The following is a 20,715-nucleotide window of genomic DNA, read 5'->3' on the forward strand; positions in this document are numbered from 1 at the left end:
CAAGTTTTTGTATTTTTATGTAATATTAAATATATATATATATTTTTACATAAAATAGGGGCTTTTTCCTATTTTCTGTGTTTTACATATATTTCCTTACGTAATGTAAGGGGTCAAACTAAACTTTGTCTCATCTGACCCATTTTCATTTCCAAGGTGTTTGGCCTAACAGTGTAAACATAAAATGCCATGAATTGAACAGATGAAAAATTGTTATTAACATAACCAGACAGACACTTTGCCTCATGACATCCTTAACTGAAGAGACATGGATTTGATGGATGAAGGTGGCTAAGGATGGTTGGTTGCAGAGGTGCAGTCAATAGATGATGTCCAAGTGGAGACCAGTGGGAGTGACATTCCTCAGGGGCTGTCAGTGACAGGGACAGTGGGACCAGCTGCACCCCCAGCAGGTTTACTGATGGCACCAAGCCACGTGGAGCAGGCAGCAGACTGGAAGGAAGGGATGTTATCCAGAGGGACCTGGAGAGCTGGGTCTGTGTACAAGGCTGAGTGCAAGATCCTGCCCTTAGGTCAGGGCAATTCCCAGCACAAACACAAACTGGGTGGAGAATGGATTGAGAGCAGCCCTGAGGAGAGGGACTTGGTACTGGTAAACACAAAACTCAGCGTGAGCCAGTGATGTGCACTTGAAGCCAAGAAAGCCAACTGAATCCTAGGCTGCATCAAAAGCAGCGTGACCAGCAGCTGAGGGAGGTGATTCTCACCCTCTACTCCACTTTTGTGAGACCCCAAACAGATCACTGCATCCAGCTCTGGGACATGAACGTAAAAGGAACACAGACCTGCTGGAGCAAGTCCAGAGGAGGATGGACACAAAAAATGATCAGAGGCTGGAGGAGCATCTCTCTCCTGTGACAACTGGCTGAGAGAATTGGGATTGTTCAGCCTGGAGAACAGAAGGCTTTGGCAAGACATTATAGCACCTTCTAGTACCTGAAGGGAACCTACAAAAAAGAGAAAGGGACTTTTTTACAAGTGCACGTAGTGACAAGACAGGAGAACGTTTTAAACTGGAAGAGAGTAGGTTAAAATGAGATGGGAAGAAATTCACACAGCACAGTACAGATGAAACAGAAGTGTATAATTCCTAACACACTTTGGAATATTTAGCAGGCATGGCTCACAGAGAAAAATGCCAGTTTTAGAGTCTTAGAAAATCAGTGAACATGTCTCAAAAATATGTGGCAGTTGAGCACAAAAGCTGAGATGAACTACTTGAACCATTCATCTCAGATGTTAAAAGTTTCCTTTTTCACAGTAGCTGTAAAGCAAAATATTTCAGTGTTAGCAACACCTCTTGCTCTCCAGAATTAGACCTCTTCATAAGCAGTTTCTCTCAATTGTCTGAAAGTTTGCCTTCAACACCAAATAAAATCTGAAAAATGTGTCCACTTTGATGCTGTTTCAGGAATTCTAGAAACTGGCCAAGATCCATGTGATAGTCATTCCTCAGGCCATAATCACCATGTGCCTGAAACTGCAGGTCTTCAAAACTGTGAAAGAGACGAAGATTATCAATGCTTCCCTCTGTTTCTGTATTCTCCACATGCTTGCATGAAATGTGCTTCCAGTTGGGATACCTAATAACACGCCAGAACTCTTCACAGTTTTCCTGGAGTCCCTCCACACAGATGACACCAGGTTTGCCAGTCAGGCAGAAGCCAGTCAGATTTAACTTCTTTGCACAGTCAAAAATCTTCTTCCTCAGTTCCTGCCTGTATATGTGATGGCTGTAGATCCACATGCGATGCAGCATTTCCTTAGCCCTGACTGCTTCAGCAGCACGCTCAGACGAGGCCTGACAGCTTTCCAAGAAGGGCAGGGTGTTGTCCTTCACCCACTGCACAGCCTCACACACACACAGATCTCCTGGATCCAGAGAGCTGATGTGAGACGTGAGACGAGTATTGAGCTGCAACTGCTGCTGTCTGTGCAGAGCATCTGATCTGGCAAAAAGCTGAGGAGCCACCTGAGGGTACATATGAGGAAGGAGAACCTGCAACTCCACCTTTACCTTAAAAACAGAAGACACACACAGAGAAAAGATTAATTCTGCAGCTACTGAAGACACACTAGATTCTTCTTCCCTGACAGAGGCAGATTATGAGTAGATGTAATCAAGATTGCAGCATCCTACTGACTGGAACTATTCCCACTTCCCTTTTGTCCCAATAACCCATTCTTTTGTCTGTTCCTTTTCTTGTGTTGCATCATGCTGCCACTTTCACAACACTTCCCATGATATCCAGGCAGCTTTTGTGCTGTTCACAGAACTAATGCTGTGGCTTGGGAGAAGGTACACAGTTACCCTCCAGGGATATTTCTAGCTCAGTGTTGCTACAGCAATGAACTGTTGGAGTCAAGGACTTTTGTGAATCTCATCCCTTACCAAATGCACATGACTAATAAACTCAGCCCAGCTGCTTGAAAAAAAAGCCAAGAGTTACATGGAATGGTGTTTGTGATTGTACCTACTGCATACAGAGACACAGTTTTAAGTTGGAAATAACTTGCCCTTTAATAACCCAAACCATTCTGTGATTCTGTGTGTTACCATTATTTTAAGGAAGTATTCACCATAAAGAGGAGTCAGGATTATAGGGGATGAGAAGATTTATGTACATTTCAGGTCAGGGAGACCCCACGTTTATCTTATCTGATCTCTTATGAACACTGGGCTGTTGAATTTCTCTTGATTATCCCTACAGTGCCTTCAAACAGAGCATCGCAGTTCTTTGGCAGCTGAACTCTGCCTCTAGTCCAAGAACAGGCAGGATTTATGTGCCCTCAGTGCTTCAAGCTCCTGTACACTCTTAGGGGGTGCTCACTACAGTGCACAATCATATGTTAGTCCTGTAGAGACCAGTGAATCATGAAATGACTAATTATCTTTCCAAGTTCCTTGACAATCTGCTATGGAAAAAAACCCCACTACTCCTACACAAGGCCTCCCCACATGGTTCATAAAACTTCTCTTTGTAGGTTGGTGAAAGGGTGCATTTTAGAAAGATACTTAAGTTTGTACCTAAAGTTTACAAAAAATCATGAGGCCATCTCATTGCCCAGTAAATTGTTCTAATGTTTGATTACCTTCATTCCATGGAAAATGGCTTTCAGGCTGAGTTTCTAGTCATTAGAAATTGAGAACAGACAATTAGTATGCACTCAGACCTGTGTTCTCTGTGCAAGTATTTACCCCAATCAGGTCAATCCCTTTCCTCAATCAGTTAAACTGTTGTAACTCCTTATACATAGAGTTTGGTTTCACTGCTTATAGGCTGGTTTTGTTTTTGTGTTCTTGTGACTCCTCATAGTTGCAGTCTGCCATTTGGGGCTATTTTTACAATATTATATTTCCAACATAGATGTTAGCAGCAGCTGAGATTTTCTATTACTCTAGACTTCTCAAAGAGCAAAAAAATGTGGTGGTTTTTTAATTCCCTTTTTTCCGGGCAGCCTTTTCCAGTGTGTGCAGGAGTACAGACAACAGCACCAATGACCAAGCGTCTCACCTTGGCCTCCCCGACATCGAGCGCGATGCGATATTCCAGCTGCGGGGGCAGCGCTCCGCCAGCATTCCTCAGGTAGCGCTGGATGCTGGGCACGGCATCCGCATCCAGGCTGAATTCTCCTCTCTTGGGAAACATGGAAAGGAGCATTTCCACCTCCAGCAGCTGGAGCTCCAGGCATTCTTTCACCGTGGCAGCCATGGCACTGCCCTCCGCGCCCGCCTGCAACGAGAGGACTGCAGTCAAACCCCGCGGTTTGGCGCATGGTGAGGCTCAGCCCCAGGGAAGCCCCGCGATCCTTCAAGGGCAGAGTTTGGCTAAACACGGCCTCAGCAGCCGGGCAGGGGCGGTCGGGAGGAGCCGTGCGGGCCCTGCCGGGCTCAGCGATGGAGAATGGAACGGAGCCCCGCGCTGAGGTGCGGGCAGAGGGGCATTATTGATGGGATCTGTCAGCACATACACCCAGTGCTGGCTGCGTGTCGGGGCTCACCGCCAGCCGGCAGCCAGGCCCCGCCACCCGCGGATCGGGGACACTCGGAAGGGTAAAGGGCGGAAAATTCATCGGTTGAGATAAAGGCAGCTCCATAGGGAGAGCAGAAGCTATGCACACAAGCAAAGCAAGGAATGAATTCCCTGCTTCCCATGGGCAGGTGGGTGTTCAGCCATGCCCAGGAGAGCAGGGCCCCATCACACCTCAGGGTCACTTGGGAACACAAACGCCATCGCTGCAAACGTCCTCCCCTTCCTCCCTGCCTTATGTACCGAGCGTGATGTTCCATGCTCTGGAATGTCCCTTTGGTCAGTGGGGTCACCTGTCCGGGTCACCTGTGTCTCCTCCCAGGCTCCCCCATCCTCCCCAGCCTGGCAGCACAGAAATCAGGAAAGGCCTTGGCTCTGTGTAAGCCCTGCCCAGCAATAACAAAAGCATCTCCACATCATCATCATCATCATCATCATCATCAACATCATCATCATTGTGTTGAGCACAAATCCAAAACCAGCCCCGTACCAGCCGCTGGGAAGAAAATTAACCCGGCCCCAGCCAAAAGCAGCGCACTGGGGGGGCAACTTTGTAATCCGAGCGCGCTGTCAGTGAAGCTGTGCGGGGCTGGCTGTCACAGGGAGCCCAGCCCGGCCCAGCCCCGCCGCTCCCGCCGACGCCGCCATTCCCGGCCTCTCCCCGGGCCGCTCCCGGGCGGGCGGGGCGGCGCCTGCGCGGCCGCTGCTCTGGGCAGGGGCGTGGCCCGAGTGCCACGCGGCGGGCGCTGCCCCGCCCTCCCGGCCGCCATTGGTCGGTCCAGCCTTGAGTGGGCGGGGCTGCGCCGGCTCCGTGCGGGGCGCGCGGCGGCAGCTCCGGCGGGATCGCGCCCCACCCATCCCGTTCCACTCATCCCATCCCATCCCATCCCATCCCATCCCACACGTCCCGTCCCGTCCCAGCCTGCGCGTCCCCGCGCCATCGCCGGGGGTCCCGAGGGACGCAGCCGTGCAGGGTGCGCGTGTCCGGCCGGCCCCGCCCGCCCGGCCTGGTGTCTGTGTGGCAGTGCCCCTCTGGGAACACCGCTGGGGCCGCCCTGCAAGCGCCTGGCGAGGCGGGACTCGCTGCTTTGGGCTCGGCAGTCAGTGCATGGAGCCGCGGCCGAGCGCTCTGGGCGGCTGATGTCACGGTGAGAAACAGGAAGCGCCGCTGCGGGAACTTGTTCGGATCCCTGGGTCCAGACTGGGAATCCTGGCTCTCCGTGGATCCAGACTGGGAATCCTGGCTCTCCCTGGATCCAGACTGGGAATCCTGGTTCTCCGTCCCTCCGTGACCTGCTCGTGTCTGATCCCGCTGTTATCCGCTGCTCTCCGGGCAGGGTAGAGGCTCCTTCCCGGCGCCGGTGCCCGGGCATTGCTGGCAGCGCTCTGGGCACCGCAGCCTCCGGAGCGTGAGGCGGCTCCCAGCCGCTTGTCCGCTCTCCCTGCCATCCGTGTCGCTTCCTTCCCCAGGGATGGATTCCGAAGCCCTCAGGAAGTTCTCGGCGCTGCACCCGCGGCCTGCCGGGCTGACCCTGCACTACGGCACGGCCGGGTTCCGCAGCGCGGCCCAGCACCTGGACCACGTCGTGTTCCGCATGGGGCTCCTGGCCGCCCTCCGCTCCAAGGCCGTGACTGCGACCATTGGCATCATGGTCACGGCGTCGCACAACCCTGAAGTAAGGAAGGACTGCCCGCTCCTCAAACAGGCCATCCGTTCGGTGCCATGATGTGAAGTGCTTTGATAGAGAGTGGGAAGATGTGATCAGTTTGTTGGAATCAATCTCATCACAGCACTGAGAGAACCAGACCCTGAAGACTCTGGGACTGCCGAAAGCATTCAGCTCGCTCCCTGTAAATGCGGCCTCTGGTCTCCCTGAAGTTATTTTTGCCCTATACACAAAACCAGGATTTTTTTTCATGTGGAAATGGTGTAACACAGGAAGCATTTAATGTTGCAATGTAACTTTCTAAGGTTGGGGAGCTAGGAGTAACATTGAGAAGAGAAGAACCTTTGAGTAAAATCTGTAAGATTTAAAAATAGACATTCAAATGCAGCGATTACCAACCAGGCATTTAAACTTTAGCTGCTATGGAGCACTGAAGGTTATTAGAATCTCCTCTTATGTAATTTTAATGTCGAATGAATTTCACACCAAAATTATAAGGGAGAAAGAGTTGGTTACTCAGTATGCTTGTTATAGTGCTTCTTTGGGGGCTTGTTGGAGGTTTAAATAAACAGCTAAGCTATTGCATCCCAGAAATTCTCCACTTTTAAAGAAGCAATGTGACTGAACCACATGTTGTCTGTCTTTAAAATGATATTAGTTTCCCACTTTTAGACTTACTGTTTTTTGTTCTTTTGTTTTTCTGCCAAGGAAGACAATGGTGTAAAGCTGGTTGATCCTCTTGGAGAAATGCTGCACCCCTCCTGGGAAGAGTATGCCACGCAACTAGCAAATGCAGAGGAGCAAGAATTACAGAAGGTGATAACTGAGATCTGCCAAAAAGCAGCAGTGAACCTGCACAAAGATGCCTCGGTTTTTATTGGCAGAGACACCAGGTAATGACAAAAGGCTGTAGCTGTATCCTGCTCTTATGAAAGTGCCAGTGCTTTCTTCGGGGGAGTTGTGTGGGCTCTGTGTGGTGTCACCTGTGCCCAGCACTTTACATGTGTTTGCAATCCCTGGGGGTGTTGGATTTCAAACTTTATTGGGAATTGCCTACAGCAGAGAAAGGTTTGGATTTCTTCACATTGAGTCTAAATCTTGTGGCAGGAAGCTTGTAGAGTCTTCCACCCATATGTGCTTCCTTCCATAGAGTCCACAGAGGAATGCCTTTGCCAGGGTCATCAGATGTACTTGTTGTTTTCCAGGCCAAGCAGCAAGAAGCTGTCCCAGTCAGTTATAGATGGTATCCAGGTTCTAGGTGGTCAGTACCATGGTAGGTTACACTTCTGCAATTCTAAACTCATTTCAATAATTTTTATGTAAATGTGACTCCTAGGGCAACAGCCCAGACACATTTCCATCCTTGCTTGTGACAGTTTTATTTCAGGGTGGTTGTATGGCTTTCATGCAAGGCAGGGCAGGGGAGGGTTATAAGAGTTTTCATAAGACAAAATTGAAAAATTCCATAGGTGTTTCCTGTACTGCATTTGTCAGTTTACTGTAAAACTTTCAAGCAGCAATTAATTTGCAATTCTATTCTGAGTATTGTTCCTTTTATTTCACACTAGATTATGGTCTGGTGACAACACCACAGCTCCACTACATGGTCTGCTGTCAAAACACCCAAGGGCAGTATGGGAAAGCAACACTGGAAGGTTATTATGAAAAACTCTCCAAAGCTTTTATGGAACTGATAAAACAGGTGAATAGTAGGTGTTGTCTTCTTCATACAAATGTACAAAATTAATCTCTTCTGTTTGTTAGCCTGTTTGGGCCTGAAGTTTCTAATTCAGCATGCTCTAGGTGTGGTTTCTCTAGGGTAATGGTTCACTTTGCCCCTTCTTCCCTTGCACAAAGTCTCACTGCTCCGGAGAGTTTCAGAGGCACCTGAAGATTGACTGTGCCAATGGAATTGGAGCCCTGAAACTGTCAGAAATGAAGCCCTACTTTCCACAAGAGGTGCTATTCCACATATATAATGATGGAACCAAGGAGAAACTCAATCACTTATGTGGTGCAGATTTTGTGAAAGTTCACCAGAAACCACCTGGAGGTGAGTAGTCAGTAATTTTATGTTGCTTTACCTCCTCTGCAGGGTCTGGCAGGGGTCCACATCCTTGGGTAGGTGGAGCTCCCTCCTTCTTACTAAGTGACTGCATGAAGGGCTCTCCTTGTGCAATGGAAAGTGGGAACAGCCTGGCCAGGTTTGGCACATCTGTGTTAGTCTGAACTGCTTGGAGGAGCACAGCATCTCTCTGACTGGCTGAAATATGTTTGGCAGTCTCTTCTGCATGTTAAGCTGGCAGAGTCCAAAGGTCAGTCAGGACTGGCTTAGTGCTATTTATTTTACCCCCTTTGTATTATGAAGAAACATTTTCCGGGTTCCTGCAGAAGGGCTGGGTTAATGAACAGCCCGGTGCCAGCAGCTGACTCACTGACAGGAACCAGTGAGGAAAAGATTTCAGTCTGTTTTCTGATAATTGTATAAAAGCAAAGCCCTGAACTGAGAGAGCAGGCTGGTTTGGATATGAGATTATGTGAGGCTAAACTGAGATGTCCATTGGACAGCTGCCCTCTCACTGCAGCTGCTGGCCAAATCTGAACACCAGGTTGTGGTGTTGCTTCCCCTTCTCATGCTGGTTGTGTGCTGGAGAAATGCAGTGCTGGGAGCAGCTCAGTGGCAGGGCCTGCTGGGGATGGATGCTTGTGCCTCCTGTCTGGATCCTGGCTTTAACTGTGCCTGAGTGGAGTCATTTGTATGCAGACCTGTGCTTTGAAAAGAAAATGTGTTTTCCTAATCACTCACTGAAATAAATTACCTGGTTTTGTTTCTTTTCCTGTCTTTAACTTGCTTTTGTACCTCTGTGCACTAGGGCTGGACATGAAGCCCAATGAGAGATGCTGCTCATTTGATGGTGATGCAGATAGAATTGTTTATTATTATAAGGACACAGCTGACCATTTTCACCTGATCGATGGAGATAAAATAGCAACTTTAATTAGTATCTTCCTAAAAGAACTTCTTGCCAAGGTAACTCTAACATATGAAATGAATGCTGGCATTTTAATTTTTAAAGTATAAAATAGTCTAAAGTATAAAGGAAGCTGTGTTGCTTGGTATGTGGTCTCTCTACATCTACCTAAAGTGAGCCAGCTTTAGAAAGAGATCTGTCCTGTACCTCACTGCTGTGGCCAAAAAGGGGCTTGGAAAGTCTAAGCTTCAAGAGCTGCTTCAGCCAAACCCAAGAAAAGTCAACATGGGATGTACAAATACTTGAACAGAATTCATGTTGTTTTAAAGCTACAGAAGTTCTCAGTGAGCTGCTGCCTCCCTCTAGTACCCAGGATTTTAATTGTACATTTACAAGTTCTGATTATGTTTCCATTTATCCTTTTTGTTTGGCTGTGTGCCTACTGGACAGTAAAACTTGGTTTATTGGTTTGCTCAGGTGAAACAGGACTTCAAGATGGCAGTGGTGCAAACAGCCTATGCCAATGGGAATTCAACACGCTACCTCCAGGAAACACTGAAGGTATTCTCCGGGTTTTTCCTAGGTAGTTTACATTTTTTTATTTTAAAAGTAAATATACTGTAATGTGATTGCTAGGAAAATTAAAATCAAGCAAAATTAAATTACTCTTTCAAACCTCCAGTAGTGACTAAATTCTTGGTGGCAAAGGAGACACAAAAGGGCAGGGCTTAAAAAGTTCTAGTCAGCTTTTATTAATTTTAAAAATGTTTAATTAAATCCCTTGATTCTTAAACAAACTGAGGACTTTATAGCTTTGCAACCAAGTGAGTGAGTAGAGGCTCCTTGATACTTTGACACTGTTTCATTTTCTGCAGCAAGCTAAATATTCAGGAATTGAGAGAAGGTATTATTCCTGTTTGTATGCGAATCTAGTGTGTTCCCTGAAGCTGTAAACTAAATTGGGTTTTTCTAGGTTAGGAGTTTATTTCTTAGTCTTTATTCATCACAGGAATAAATTAAGTATTTTTTAATTGGGTCTGCAGAAATAGTGGAGCATTTTAGCTCAGGGGCCTCAGTGGCCATGAAACAGGGGTTAGTTTGAACAGTCCTTGCAGGCTGGAGCTCAGTTCCAGCCTGCTGAGGAGAGTCTGTAACCTTGCTGTTGTTCTCTGCACACCCTTGGCCTGCAGGTCCCTGTGCACTGTGTGAAAACAGGAGTGAAACACTTGCACCACAAGGCCCAGGAGTTTGATGTGGGTGTTTATTTTGAGGCAAATGGACATGGCACAGTAAGTATGAGCAGGTAATCCATATGATCACCCACTATGTACAAAATTTTAGTTAAATTACCTGGAGAAGGAGGTCTTTTCACTCTCTGCTTAGTTTTATAAACACGACTTTTCCTCATGTTTGAAAATAGACTTGTTTATTCCTTCTGTCTTTATCACAGCATTGCCACCAGCTCCTCTGTGCTTTGTGAGGGGATGGGAATTCATGGTAGCAAACATTAATGATGGCTGTTTGGGCTTAGATGGTAAAAGTTTTGTCCTCACTACTGCATAAATCCTGGTTTCATCTTGACAAGCTCTTATCTTTTTCTTCTAGGTACTGTTTAGTAAAGCTGCTGAAACTAAAATTCGACAGCTGGTAAAAGAGGAGAAAGATAATGAGAAAAGAGAAGCAGCAAAGATGCTTGAAAACATGATTGACCTGATTAACCAGGTAAAAGCTGAGAGTACTGGAGCACGGTGTTGGCAGGGTTAGTTAGCCAGTTTGTGAACTCCTGTCAGACTGCTGCTGGGGCCTGCTGGGGGGTTCCTGAGGAAGTCCTGCCTCCCTGTGCTCCCTGCTGCAGTGTTTTCCCTCGCTGTTGGCAGACTGTTGGCGATGCTGTGTCGGACATGCTGGTGATTGAGGCAATCCTGGCTCTGAAGGGTCTGAGTGTGCAGCAGTGGGACGCCCTCTACACCGACCTTCCCAATCGGCTGCTCAAGGTCCAGGTGAGACACCAGCCACACTGGTTCAGCCCCACAGCAGCCTCAGGGGCCCTGCTCACAGCATCTTTTGCCTGCCTTTATTTTAAAGCTGAAACAGACCATGAAAGGGCAGAAATAGGCCAAAGAAACTGGGAAAAAACCCGGAGAAGGGACAAGAATTTAATTTGGACTAAAATAGAAATATGACTTCTAAAAAGATTAAATAATAGCCAACTATGTTAAATGGGAAAACTTGACCAAAACTCTTCAAATTTTAATTTAAGAATCAACTCCAACTTTTAAATTAGAAAAATCCTGTTTTTTCTAAGGCCTCTGCCTGCTGGACAGCTGGATTTTTCTTGCTGTGCCACTTTGTATAACTTGAATGTTCAGGCTCTTGCTTCTGTATCCTTTCCAGCCTTCTGACAAAGCTTGAGCAGAAGGTGCCATGTGGCAGCATTCTGTTAGACACAGTATGAAATAGGGAGCTCTATATGAACTGGAGGAAACTATTTAAGTTTTTGATCAACTGAGAGAAGCTGTAGCTTCACTTCAGGCTGACCAAGAAGGCATGTTCAGAATTCACCCTTTTTTTAAAAAGGGGCAGCTGACACCTCTCAAGCCTTGGTTAACAGATGCTGCAGGGGTCCTGGAGCCCCCAAGTGTCTGAGTAGCCTTTATGAGCTCCCAAACTGAACTCCTCTCCAGACGGCAAGACATAGCCAGCCCTGAACTTGTCTCATCCTGTTTCTGATGCCACAGGTGGCAGACAGGCGTGTTATTGACACCACAGATGCAGAAAGACGAGCACTGACGCCCCCGGGGCTGCAGGAGAAGATCGATGCGCTCGTGCAGAAGCACAGACTGTCCCGGGCGTTTGTCCGTCCGTCAGGAACGGAGGACGTCGTCAGGATCTATGCTGAGGCAGACACACAGGTCAGAGCTTCACTCATTTATGGGCTTGTTCACATTAAACAAGCTTCTGTTCTGCCTAGCAGGGGCTGATGAAGGAAGTCTGCTTCCATACTAGTCATTTAATCACACTAACAAATGCTTAATTTGGAAAAAAGACTGTGATCACAAAAAGTCACTTTGGATTTTCTTTTATTTAGAAAAGTAATGTTTAATGTTCTCAATGTTTATCTTCAAAATGAAAATATAAATGTTTATAAAGGCAGATTAAACACCAGATGATTTTGAAAAGACAACCAGCCTTCTGAGAGCTCAGGAGAAAGTTACCAAAGCAGTCCTTAACTACACAATTTCATAAGAGGCAAAATAGAAAAAAATTCTGGCTGCTATTAAGTTAGTCCAGATCTGAACTTAAAGGTGACAGGAAAAGCAGTGGTTTTGCACTCCCCACATGCTCTACCTGCTTTTCTCTGCCAGCATGATGGCAGTGGCTGGTGGAGCAATATAGGGAACACAACATTTCCAGGAAAATGCTTGCCATAATATCATGTATTTGCTCTATTCTTCTGATGCTGACAGCAGCATAACTAACTTTTCCAACATTCCACAGGAGAATGCAGATGCACTCGCCCATGAAGTGAGCCTGGCTGTTTTCCACCTTGCTGGTGGGAAAGGAGCACCACCCCAGCCTATATAATGAATTGAGTTAAAGCACACAACTTCCCTTATCTTTTGATATCACTTATTTTACCATGTGCTGCTGTGCACAGAGCCATGCCTTCCTGGGAGTAGCAAGGATTGATCAGAACTGAGTGTAATATCACTCTGCTTATTCTTAACCTCCTTTATTAACTTACCTATTAATGAGATGCTCTTGCTGTTGAATGTTCCCCTCCCCAAGTTTGTCTAACTTCTTGACAAGCCATGGCCATGTCCAGAAGGAATTCTGCCCCTCCCTGCCCCAGCTTAGTTCATTGTCACATTGTGCCTGAACTCCAACACCCACACCCTCAGAGCACGGGCCATGGCTGCATGCCCAGAGCTCTGCTGTGACTGTGCTCACAGTGGCTGCTGCAGGATCATCATCCCCACCTTCCCCCCAGTAGCCCAAACAGCTGTGGGCAAACAGTAAGACAGAGGCTGTCACTCATCTTCAGATTCAGTTCACCTCGTTTTGAGGGGGAAACAATATAATGAAAAAGAATATTTGCAAATAATAATCTATTATTGCAATATTATCTTCATTAGATACTTTATGACATGATTTAGAAAGTGATTTGCAGTAGTAATATTTATAATCACACTTGAGAGGGAGGCGACAGAGACAAGTTTGTCTTCTGTGGCCTTAACTGCTCCCCAGCACCATGAAGGGGCTGGCCCAACAGGATGCAATGTTTTAAACACACCAGGATCCTCCTTGGCATACTTTGGTTCAGGGTGTCTGCCTCTGACAAACAGTTCATTGTAGTCCTGTATTAACTCCTGCCATAATAGCATTTTACAGGTTATTCAATAAGCACAAGTTCCAATAGATCTTAAAAAAAAAGACAAAAATAAACTGGAAACAAATTGAAAAAATTGCACCTTGTATTTTTTTCCATTTTTTTTAAGACAGAACTCAAGACAACAAAACATTTACTGTAAATAGTAGGCACCATAATCAATATGAGCCACCAATATTTAAACTTGATTCAGGCCACATCCAGAACTTCTCTTATTTACAAATATTTAACTTAAATACAACATTAAGTATTTCATTACATACAAAATAAGAAAAGAATACTATACAACTGAGAAAGATACAGTATTTCATTTAAATAGTTACACTACATATAGGCTGAGTAGTACCAGTTTGGTTCATGATTTTATGATGCCTTCAAGAAAATCCTTCTCAACCATTTCTTCTATCTTCTGTCTTGCTTTGCTGGAGAAGGTCTTGAGGTTCTCCATTTTTATGTCCTTACTTGGAAAACAGTTGGGGTAAAGGACAGGGCTCCCTGAGTGTCCAACACATCTGCTTGTGACTTTGCTGTTAAAAACTTGGCTGAGAACATTGAAGAAAGGCAAGAGCTGCTCAATGCTGCGAACGGTGTAGATGGTTAAAAGCAAGTGACCTGGTTCCCAGTTTAGTGTTTTCCCTGAGCCATCCTCCTCTGGGTTTTTCTGCAAATACAGAGAGGTGGGAAATAATACAGGACAAGACAGGAAAAGCACAGGTGAAAACAAAAGACTAATGTATAATATAGTACTTTTCTAAAGTCCAAAACTATTTGTCCTATCCAGAAAAGACACCAATGCTAAAGGGGAGCTTCCAAAGCTGGTTCTCTGCTCCCCCTCACCATGCCCTGCAGAGGCAGTGGTTGGGAGTGTACAGGTGGCAGTCAGCTGATGCTCATGGAAGAGTCACAGTGAGCATTCCAGTCCAACACCTCAGCCCAGGGCTGTCCCAAAGCAAGGCAGCCCCCACCACGCAGCCCTGTGGAGCCGCTCCCAGGCAGCACAAACGGCCCAAGCTGGTGACAGCTGAAGTTGTGAGCTCCTTCAGCTGCTTTCCAAAACAGGCTCCTCTCTGGTGACACACACTCACTTCACCAGCTGATACTGCCAGCATCAGTGATGATAAACCCCAGAGGAGGTTAAAACAGATCCAAAGCATTTTCACTTTGCAGCTTGAGATCAGAGTTTTTGGGAAGGGCAAAAAGCAGTGCTATTATTAGTGTCACAAGTAACACACACAGACATTCTGAGAAACACTTGTTCTCAAAAGCAAATGGCTCAGTTACTCATTGTGTATTCTCAGAAGAACTCAGTCATTATGTTCCTTCCATTTCATGGGGGGAATGTCAAAGGAAAGAATTTCGGGAACCCCACAGGTGAAGGCAGCAGTCACACACCAGATGCCCAGCAGCAGCAGCACACTGCTGTAACCCTGCTTAGGGCTGCCTTGAATATCTGCATACAAAGTACCTGAGCACCAACCTCCAGGTTCCTTAACAGTTCTTCCCTATTTCCTTTATCTCTGAGTCAAAAACCATGCTCCAATCTAGACACTTAGGTACTATCACCACTAGGAACACCTTGTTCTGTTACTGACAAACCAGTACAGAGAGCATCTACCATGAAGGAGAATTCCAGCAGTACTGGATTTTATTCTGGAAGGAAGGAAGGAGAAAAGAAGCACAAAAGGCCTCACCAAGAATAGCCACCTGTGGATCTATCCCTGTCCCACTGGTAGCACCTGTGGCTGAGGCAGAGGGTCCACTTGGTAATGAAAGAAGAATGAAGGGGAAAGGACAGCAGTGGGAGCAGAGGATGAGGTAAGGATCACTGATTGCACAGCCTTTGAGCAAATAGATTTTCTTTTCAAGACATGATACTTAAACAAATACAAGTTTTGCCCTTTAAATGAAGCAACTGTCCTGCAATTGAGAAGCCTACAGGGCATCCATTTTGCAAACCCCAAGTAGGTTTAAATTCAGTATGAATGTATCTGGTGGCTTGGCTCCCTGGCACAGGAGACCACTATTAGAGCTTTACAAGTCTTCTGAAAAGGAAGGCTCACACCAAACCACAGTAATGGGAAGACTAAATTTCCAATACAAAAGGAGCTGTTGATGCCACCTTCTTTAAATGAAACTATTAATTTTTAGAGTTTTTCCTTAAAAAACTTATAATTGTATTAAGGAAGAGAATTTTCTTCCATACTGTTTCTGTACAATGCTTAGCATTACCCAGTGGTGACAGGATGTGCCTCCAGCACACAGCAAGTGTCAGTGTCACACAGCAGCCAACCAGCTGGGGTGCATGTGCAAATTCCAGCTCTGAGCAATGAAATACAACCTGTCCAAGCCATTGCCTCATGGCAGTATTGGCTAAGCAAACACCACTAATTCCATGGATGCTTAAAATAACAGTTAATTTGATGGAGACCAACCAGGGATTGTGTGTTTCACACCTGCAGTTTGCCTTAAAATTACTTTACAATTTAATTTTATAATGATTTGCAATCATAATTCTTCTTAGTACTACCATCAGCTCTTTGTAATATATTTTGTACAGGAAACCAAATTTAAAGCTTTTCATTTTTTTAAATTAAAGTTATCTATAAAAATAAGGGTTCTTATACCTCAAAATTCTCTCAGCTTTGTTCTATTAAAATCTGATTTCTCTTAGTTCTTACTGAATGCTAAATAGTGCCCAGGGCCTTGAGGTGATGGTATTATTATGGCAAGCTTGTTTCACAACGCAAGCATCAAAGGCTACCCTCACCTGATGCTTGGCCATCTCCATTCCCTCCAAAACCACCGTCTTAAAGTCCTCCTGTTTGTCCTGTGGAAGGAAAGAGGAGAACTTTCAGACTGCATTTCAAATATGAGAAGAATACTCTGCCATGAAGGCCGTGCAGTTGCTTGGTTGGGTGCTGTGCTTCAGCTAGAAACATCACCCACCCCAACAAATCTGTGATCCAGAAATGGCAGACTCAAGCTAGAGTGGCCAAGACACTACTAGAGAAAACCAGCACTGCCAGTTTGTGCCTCTGTTTATTTCCAGCACTGCCAAAGGAGGTTTTTAAGCACATTTCCCTCAGATAACAGAGCTTGAGCAATACCATACTACATGAATCTAAACATGAGTCAGAATGCCCGGAAGGAAAATAAGGATCCACTCCATTTTTGTAGTTATTTTCTAAGAAAACCCCACAGCTATATGTAATAGTATTCTCCTCTGCATAAAGAGGAAATGGCCTGAAATCAATATTCATTATCTTGTGTTTATCTCATCATTATACACCTACCTATGGTTCAGTGTGCAACTGCTGCCATGACTAAGGGGTTCCAGAAATTCCAAGAAGTTTTCTGAATTGTTGAAGCATACTGTGGGAGTCCTGACTTCAGGCACCTATCTCAGCATACAGTACTTACCAGCAGCATGTATATTTATAAATCACACATGATGTATAAATTCATGCACAGAGATTACTCGGAGTGTGAAAACTTTCTAACAGATACTACACTGAACAGCAGGGTTAGAGGCTATGCCTGAGGAGCAGGCAGTTAAGACTCATTCCTCCTTTATACATGCAAGAAGAGAAATTTAGCCTCATCTTCATGGTTCAAAAAAATGATAAAATGCAAAATGCAGATATGCTTCAGACACTAGTTTTATCCCCCATAATTGTGAGCCTTGCTTCAATAGTTCAGATCTGCCTGCCACTAAGTGATCCCTAAATTTAATGTAGCCACTTGTATCTCAGCAGTAGTTCCTTTACTCACTGAAGACATCAGAGACTGTAAATGCAGTAGCCACTGTTACAGACCTGACAAAGCCATCTACACAGAGAAACCTGAGAATAAAACTTCAAAACTTTCTGCCACATGGCTTTGCACTTCTTCCCTGCTTCCCTGGCTCACCCATCAACATTTCCCAGTGAACTGCCCCCAGGGGGGCTCTGTCCTCACAGCAGGAGCAGAAAAAATATCTGACAGTTCTTACTTGGTGGCAGCAGAAGGGATCTCCCTGGGACAGGGCTTGGCCAGCTTCCATTGGCTTCATCAGCAGATCAGGCCTCCAACCCCACAAACTGGAGTTTAATAAATCCATGCACCAACATAATGACAACCCTCATTCTGTTCCCACTCCACCAACTGTGCAGCCAAGATTTCCCCAGAACTGTTCCTGCCTTCTGTTCATCACAGCTCTAGCCTCTGCTCAGTCTCAACACTCTTGTTTCTGTCATGTTTAAGAATGCAACAGTTTTTTAAAATTTTTGATTGTTATTAACAGAACTGGTTTTCTACTTCAAAAAAGTAGGCAGTCAGACTAGTATCTACATATATGGCTGTCTGAAAGAGATTTTATGTTAAGTGTTTATGTTATTATCAGATAATGGAGCATATTTTACTTTTTATTTAAATAATACTTTTAATTTAGAAATCCAAAGTCAGTGATCATAATAATTTTGACCATAGCAGGTTATACATTTTTCTGTGGTTTGTTTGATTAATTCTGGGGCTTTTTTGTTTGTTTGTTTTCTACACTTACATGTGTTTTTTGCCTGATGTTGACTTGAGATTCCTCCAGCTGGAATCTCCTACACCAGAAAAAATCCTTTCCATTCTTCATTGTTAAAAAAAATTAAAATATTCAAACGCAAACACTGCTGTGTGTTACTGTACATGAAACCTCTCAGTGAAAAGCAAAAGAAAAAAGCCCCATACCTTTGCTTTTTTCCGCAGCAGCTTTGCCAGGCGCACCACATAGGGCTTGAATTCCCTCTGGTGCGTTCCTTGCCTTCGGACTTCCAAGCCTGAATCATCTGATGCTTCTGGGATAAAAGCCCAGCGATACCTGCCATGAGATAACACAAGCAGATGTTATCCATACTGAACATGCAGGTTTTTTGAGCAACCAAAAATATGAGTGGATGAGGAAATCTGGTGAAGTATCAGAGAAAGAGAGAGAGAAAAAAAGAAACTCAAGTCAACCCTCAAAAGAAAAAATAAATGAAAAAAATGTTCAACATTAGATTTAGAAATACTACAGGGGACAATCTGACACAGTGTGCACAAATCCTTTCAGTCTCCAACCCACATGAGTGTCTTTTGAACTGCAGGACAATTAGGGGTGACCAAATGTGTACAGAGCTGTGCCAGGACAGCAGCCCTCACACAGTCACCAGTGTGAGTGTAAAGAAAGAGGCACGATACTTTCTTTTGTCCTTCGTGGCCTTTCATTCCCAGGACCTCCAGCAAATGCCAATTGTTTTGCATTCATTTTTTTCCCAATGGAACAGGATTGCAGAGGCACTGAGGAAGCAGTTTGTACCCACTACTGACCAATAAAAACCTATGGGATCCCCTTTCTGTGAAGGTTTGTTGCCACATTTTCCAGACAGACTATGCAGGAGCAATTTAAGCAAGTCATGCTGACATGACATGCAGTGCTATGATTTCATACATTACTCACTGAGATGGGTGGGTGTATTTTGAGTTCTTAGGCTTTACTGCAACTAAGAACTTTAAAAACAAAATACTTGAATAAATCACTACTACTAATGATCTCTCAAGTGTGGCAAATCTCTTGCCATGGGCAAAATCAAACCAGCTTGAACTAATTTGATATGCAGCATCATTTCCCCTGAGGGCCACTCAGATACTGTGAGGGAGTGACGTATGGGCTGCCTTGGATGAAGTCCAAAGAAAGAAGAGAAACAGAAAACCAAACACTTTTATATAATAAAATTTTACCAAAAGACATGGAAAAACATCCAAAAACTTAAATGACAACGTCTTCTACTCACATCTGAAATTGAGGCAGGTTTTCAGATGGTAAAGCTAGAGCCAAGTCCAGAAATTTGCAAGCAGACAAATACAGGTTCAGCCACCTCTGGCTGTTGTAGGATGTGGAAAAACCATTGCCACCTGTGTAAGTTGTCTCCAAACCAGCAACAGATGGGCCAGAAGTTCTAAAATATATTACAGAAGGGAAGTGAGTCATAACAACCTTCTGCCATATTGAAAACTTTATTTTTCTTACTTGCCTTTACACACAACTCTTTATTTACCAGCATTATCCTGAATTCATAAATTGAATCCCAACACAAGTCTGTGCCCTGAGGGCAGTTCTGTATGCATATATACAAAAAAAAAAAATATATATTATACTTATATGTGATAAAATGTCAGTGTATAATGAATATGTTGCACTGTATCTTCTTCCCAGATATTCAAATTATGAGGAAGTTTAAAATTGTCAGTCATGTTGCTATTACTTCATTTGAAGGAAAAACTCGCCAAAAAACAAAACAAAACAAAAAAACTAGGAAAAAAGTGAGCAAAACTTGGGCAAATAACTCTGGCTCATTTGAGAAATCTGCCTCTGCTCCTGGAATGACTGAAATTGGATCACACTGTATAGAAAATAGATGAGATAAAAATGGATAATAAACCAAGAAAAATTATCAATCTCACTTACCTAATAAGAGAAGGAACTATGGTTTCATTTAGACAAAGAAAAAGGTGCATCAGTCTTATTTAGAATAAGTGTATGACACAGAAAATGTGTAAGTCATGCCACACATAATTTAATTGCAGCAGCTGTGCATTTTAGTCTGGCAGACATTGTAAGAACTCAGACACTTGTATCTTATAATTCCCTTTAGTGATTTATGATCAATCTGACAGCACAACTTCTTTGGTTTTGTCCTGAACAGTCTGTCCCTGGTACTGCAGACTGAACTAGCCTTTACTTGTCCTTCTCATTTGAGCTCAACAGCTCTAAGACAAATTATTTTAAAGAATTACTCCACTCCCCATCAGCATACCAAGGAATTTTTATAAAGTTAAACAAGCAGAAGTTTATACATTTACCTGGAAATGTCTTCATCAGCAGTGAGCTCCTGTTCCATCAGTAAAAACACTTGCACCTGAAGATCAAATGCTACATTTCAATACTATTTTCAATGGACTGTGACTCGGGAAAGCCTGAGTAATAAGCCTTAGACAAATAGTTTGGAGCTTTATTTCCTTTCCTGTATGAGTGGACAGCGGCACTTTAAAGCTCTCTCATCCCTTATATATAACCTGAATAACACAAAGGCCACAAGGAACTGTCTCTTTTATGGGCAGAAAGTTCTCAAAGGCTAATCCCCTCCACTACCTAGACAGACAGCAAGACCTTAACTAAATGAGAATAAAGGACTGTTTAATGGAGCAGGTTAGGCTCAGGGGCGGATTCCCAGAAGCACCACAGTCCTGCTAACTGAAAGTAGTTCCAAGACTGTGTAAGTTGTGTAAAGGCCAGGACACAGCATAGGAGTCAGAAGACCACACTGAGTAGAATGGGTTTTCTAGTATGTATATTATTGACAGGCTTAAAATTAAATACATCTATTGCTAAAACAACACACTTTAAAATCTTTTATATAGCTTTCCTCCTTCTATTGCTTGGTTCTGTGGTTATTCAAAGGCTACATTAGGCACCTGCAGATTGAAAATATAATTAATCACAGCAATGATTCTGGTTTGCTTTCTCTGTTATTCAGTTCCTTGGGAGCTCCTTGAATAGCTCCTTGAATGGATCACAGCATGCACCAACCACTCTCCTCCATTTCCACTGCCAAAGCTGAAACCCAAAA

The 20,715-nt window shown here is 44.4% G+C and overlaps 3 protein-coding genes across 9 annotated transcripts in view; 1 reads left to right on the top strand and 2 right to left on the bottom strand.

The window, feature by feature from the left end:
* Positions 1–1,119: 1,119 nt before the first annotated feature.
* Positions 1,120–4,642, bottom strand: RWDD2A (RWD domain containing 2A). Its single transcript, XM_054280176.1, has 3 exons — positions 4,543–4,642; positions 3,537–3,755; positions 1,120–2,038 (listed from the first exon to the last, which is right to left on the bottom strand). Exons 2-3 carry the CDS (start codon positions 3,732–3,734, stop codon positions 1,361–1,363), a joined length of 876 nt encoding a protein of 291 aa, XP_054136151.1. The 5' UTR covers positions 3,735–3,755; positions 4,543–4,642; the 3' UTR covers positions 1,120–1,360.
* A 368-nt stretch (positions 4,643–5,010) lies between these two features.
* Positions 5,011–12,571, top strand: PGM3 (phosphoglucomutase 3). 2 transcript variants are annotated; one of them, XM_054279699.1, is made up of 13 exons: positions 5,011–5,200; positions 5,523–5,728; positions 6,428–6,612; positions 6,925–6,992; positions 7,288–7,421; positions 7,577–7,772; positions 8,593–8,750; positions 9,169–9,252; positions 9,882–9,980; positions 10,297–10,413; positions 10,569–10,691; positions 11,430–11,603; positions 12,190–12,571. In XM_054279699.1, exons 2-13 carry the CDS (start codon positions 5,525–5,527, stop codon positions 12,274–12,276), a joined length of 1,629 nt encoding a protein of 542 aa, XP_054135674.1. In that variant the 5' UTR covers positions 5,011–5,200; positions 5,523–5,524; the 3' UTR covers positions 12,277–12,571. The 2 variants fall into 2 exon arrangements, with proteins under 2 accessions (XP_054135674.1, XP_054135675.1); XM_054279700.1 differs by lacking the exon at positions 10,569–10,691.
* Positions 12,572–12,607: 36 nt separating this feature from the next.
* DOP1A (DOP1 leucine zipper like protein A) overlaps positions 12,608–20,715 on the bottom strand; it is a 61,056-nt gene continuing 52,948 nt past the window's right edge. For 4 of the 6 annotated variants that reach the window (XM_054279176.1, XM_054279177.1, XM_054279174.1 and 1 more), the window contains 5 exons: positions 19,949–20,004; positions 18,880–19,044; positions 17,798–17,927; positions 15,849–15,908; positions 12,608–13,742 (listed from right to left, as the gene is read on the bottom strand). In XM_054279176.1, the coding sequence (XP_054135151.1) occupies positions 13,437–13,742; positions 15,849–15,908; positions 17,798–17,927; positions 18,880–19,044; positions 19,949–20,004 (717 nt within the window). In that variant the 3' untranslated portion in view covers positions 12,608–13,436. The remainder of the gene's footprint in view (positions 13,743–15,848; positions 15,909–17,797; positions 17,928–18,879; positions 19,045–19,948; positions 20,005–20,715) is intronic. The other 2 variants (XM_054279180.1, XM_054279179.1) reach the window with 1 other exon arrangement.

This window comes from Melozone crissalis, unplaced genomic scaffold, assembly GCF_028551555.1.
Source record: "Melozone crissalis strain CALT ecotype California unplaced genomic scaffold, PUWL_Pcris_2 ptg000027l_1, whole genome shotgun sequence".
NCBI lineage: Eukaryota > Metazoa > Chordata > Aves > Passeriformes > Passerellidae > Melozone > Melozone crissalis.

Coding starts and splice junctions, on each gene's coding strand:
- PGM3 (XM_054279699.1), top strand. CDS start 5,525: ATGGATTCCGAAGCCCTCAGGAAGTTCTCGGCGCTGCACCCGCGGCCT. Junction 6,993..7,287: donor TCTAGGTGGTCAGTACCATG/GTAGGTTACACT, acceptor ATTTCACACTAG/ATTATGGTCTGGTGACAACA. Junction 9,981..10,296: donor AGGCAAATGGACATGGCACA/GTAAGTATGAGC, acceptor TTTTTCTTCTAG/GTACTGTTTAGTAAAGCTGC.
- RWDD2A (XM_054280176.1), bottom strand. CDS start 3,734: ATGGCTGCCACGGTGAAAGAATGCCTGGAGCTCCAGCTGCTGGAGGTG. Junction 2,039..3,536: donor TCGATGTCGGGGAGGCCAAG/GTGAGACGCTTG, acceptor TCTGTTTTTAAG/GTAAAGGTGGAGTTGCAGGT.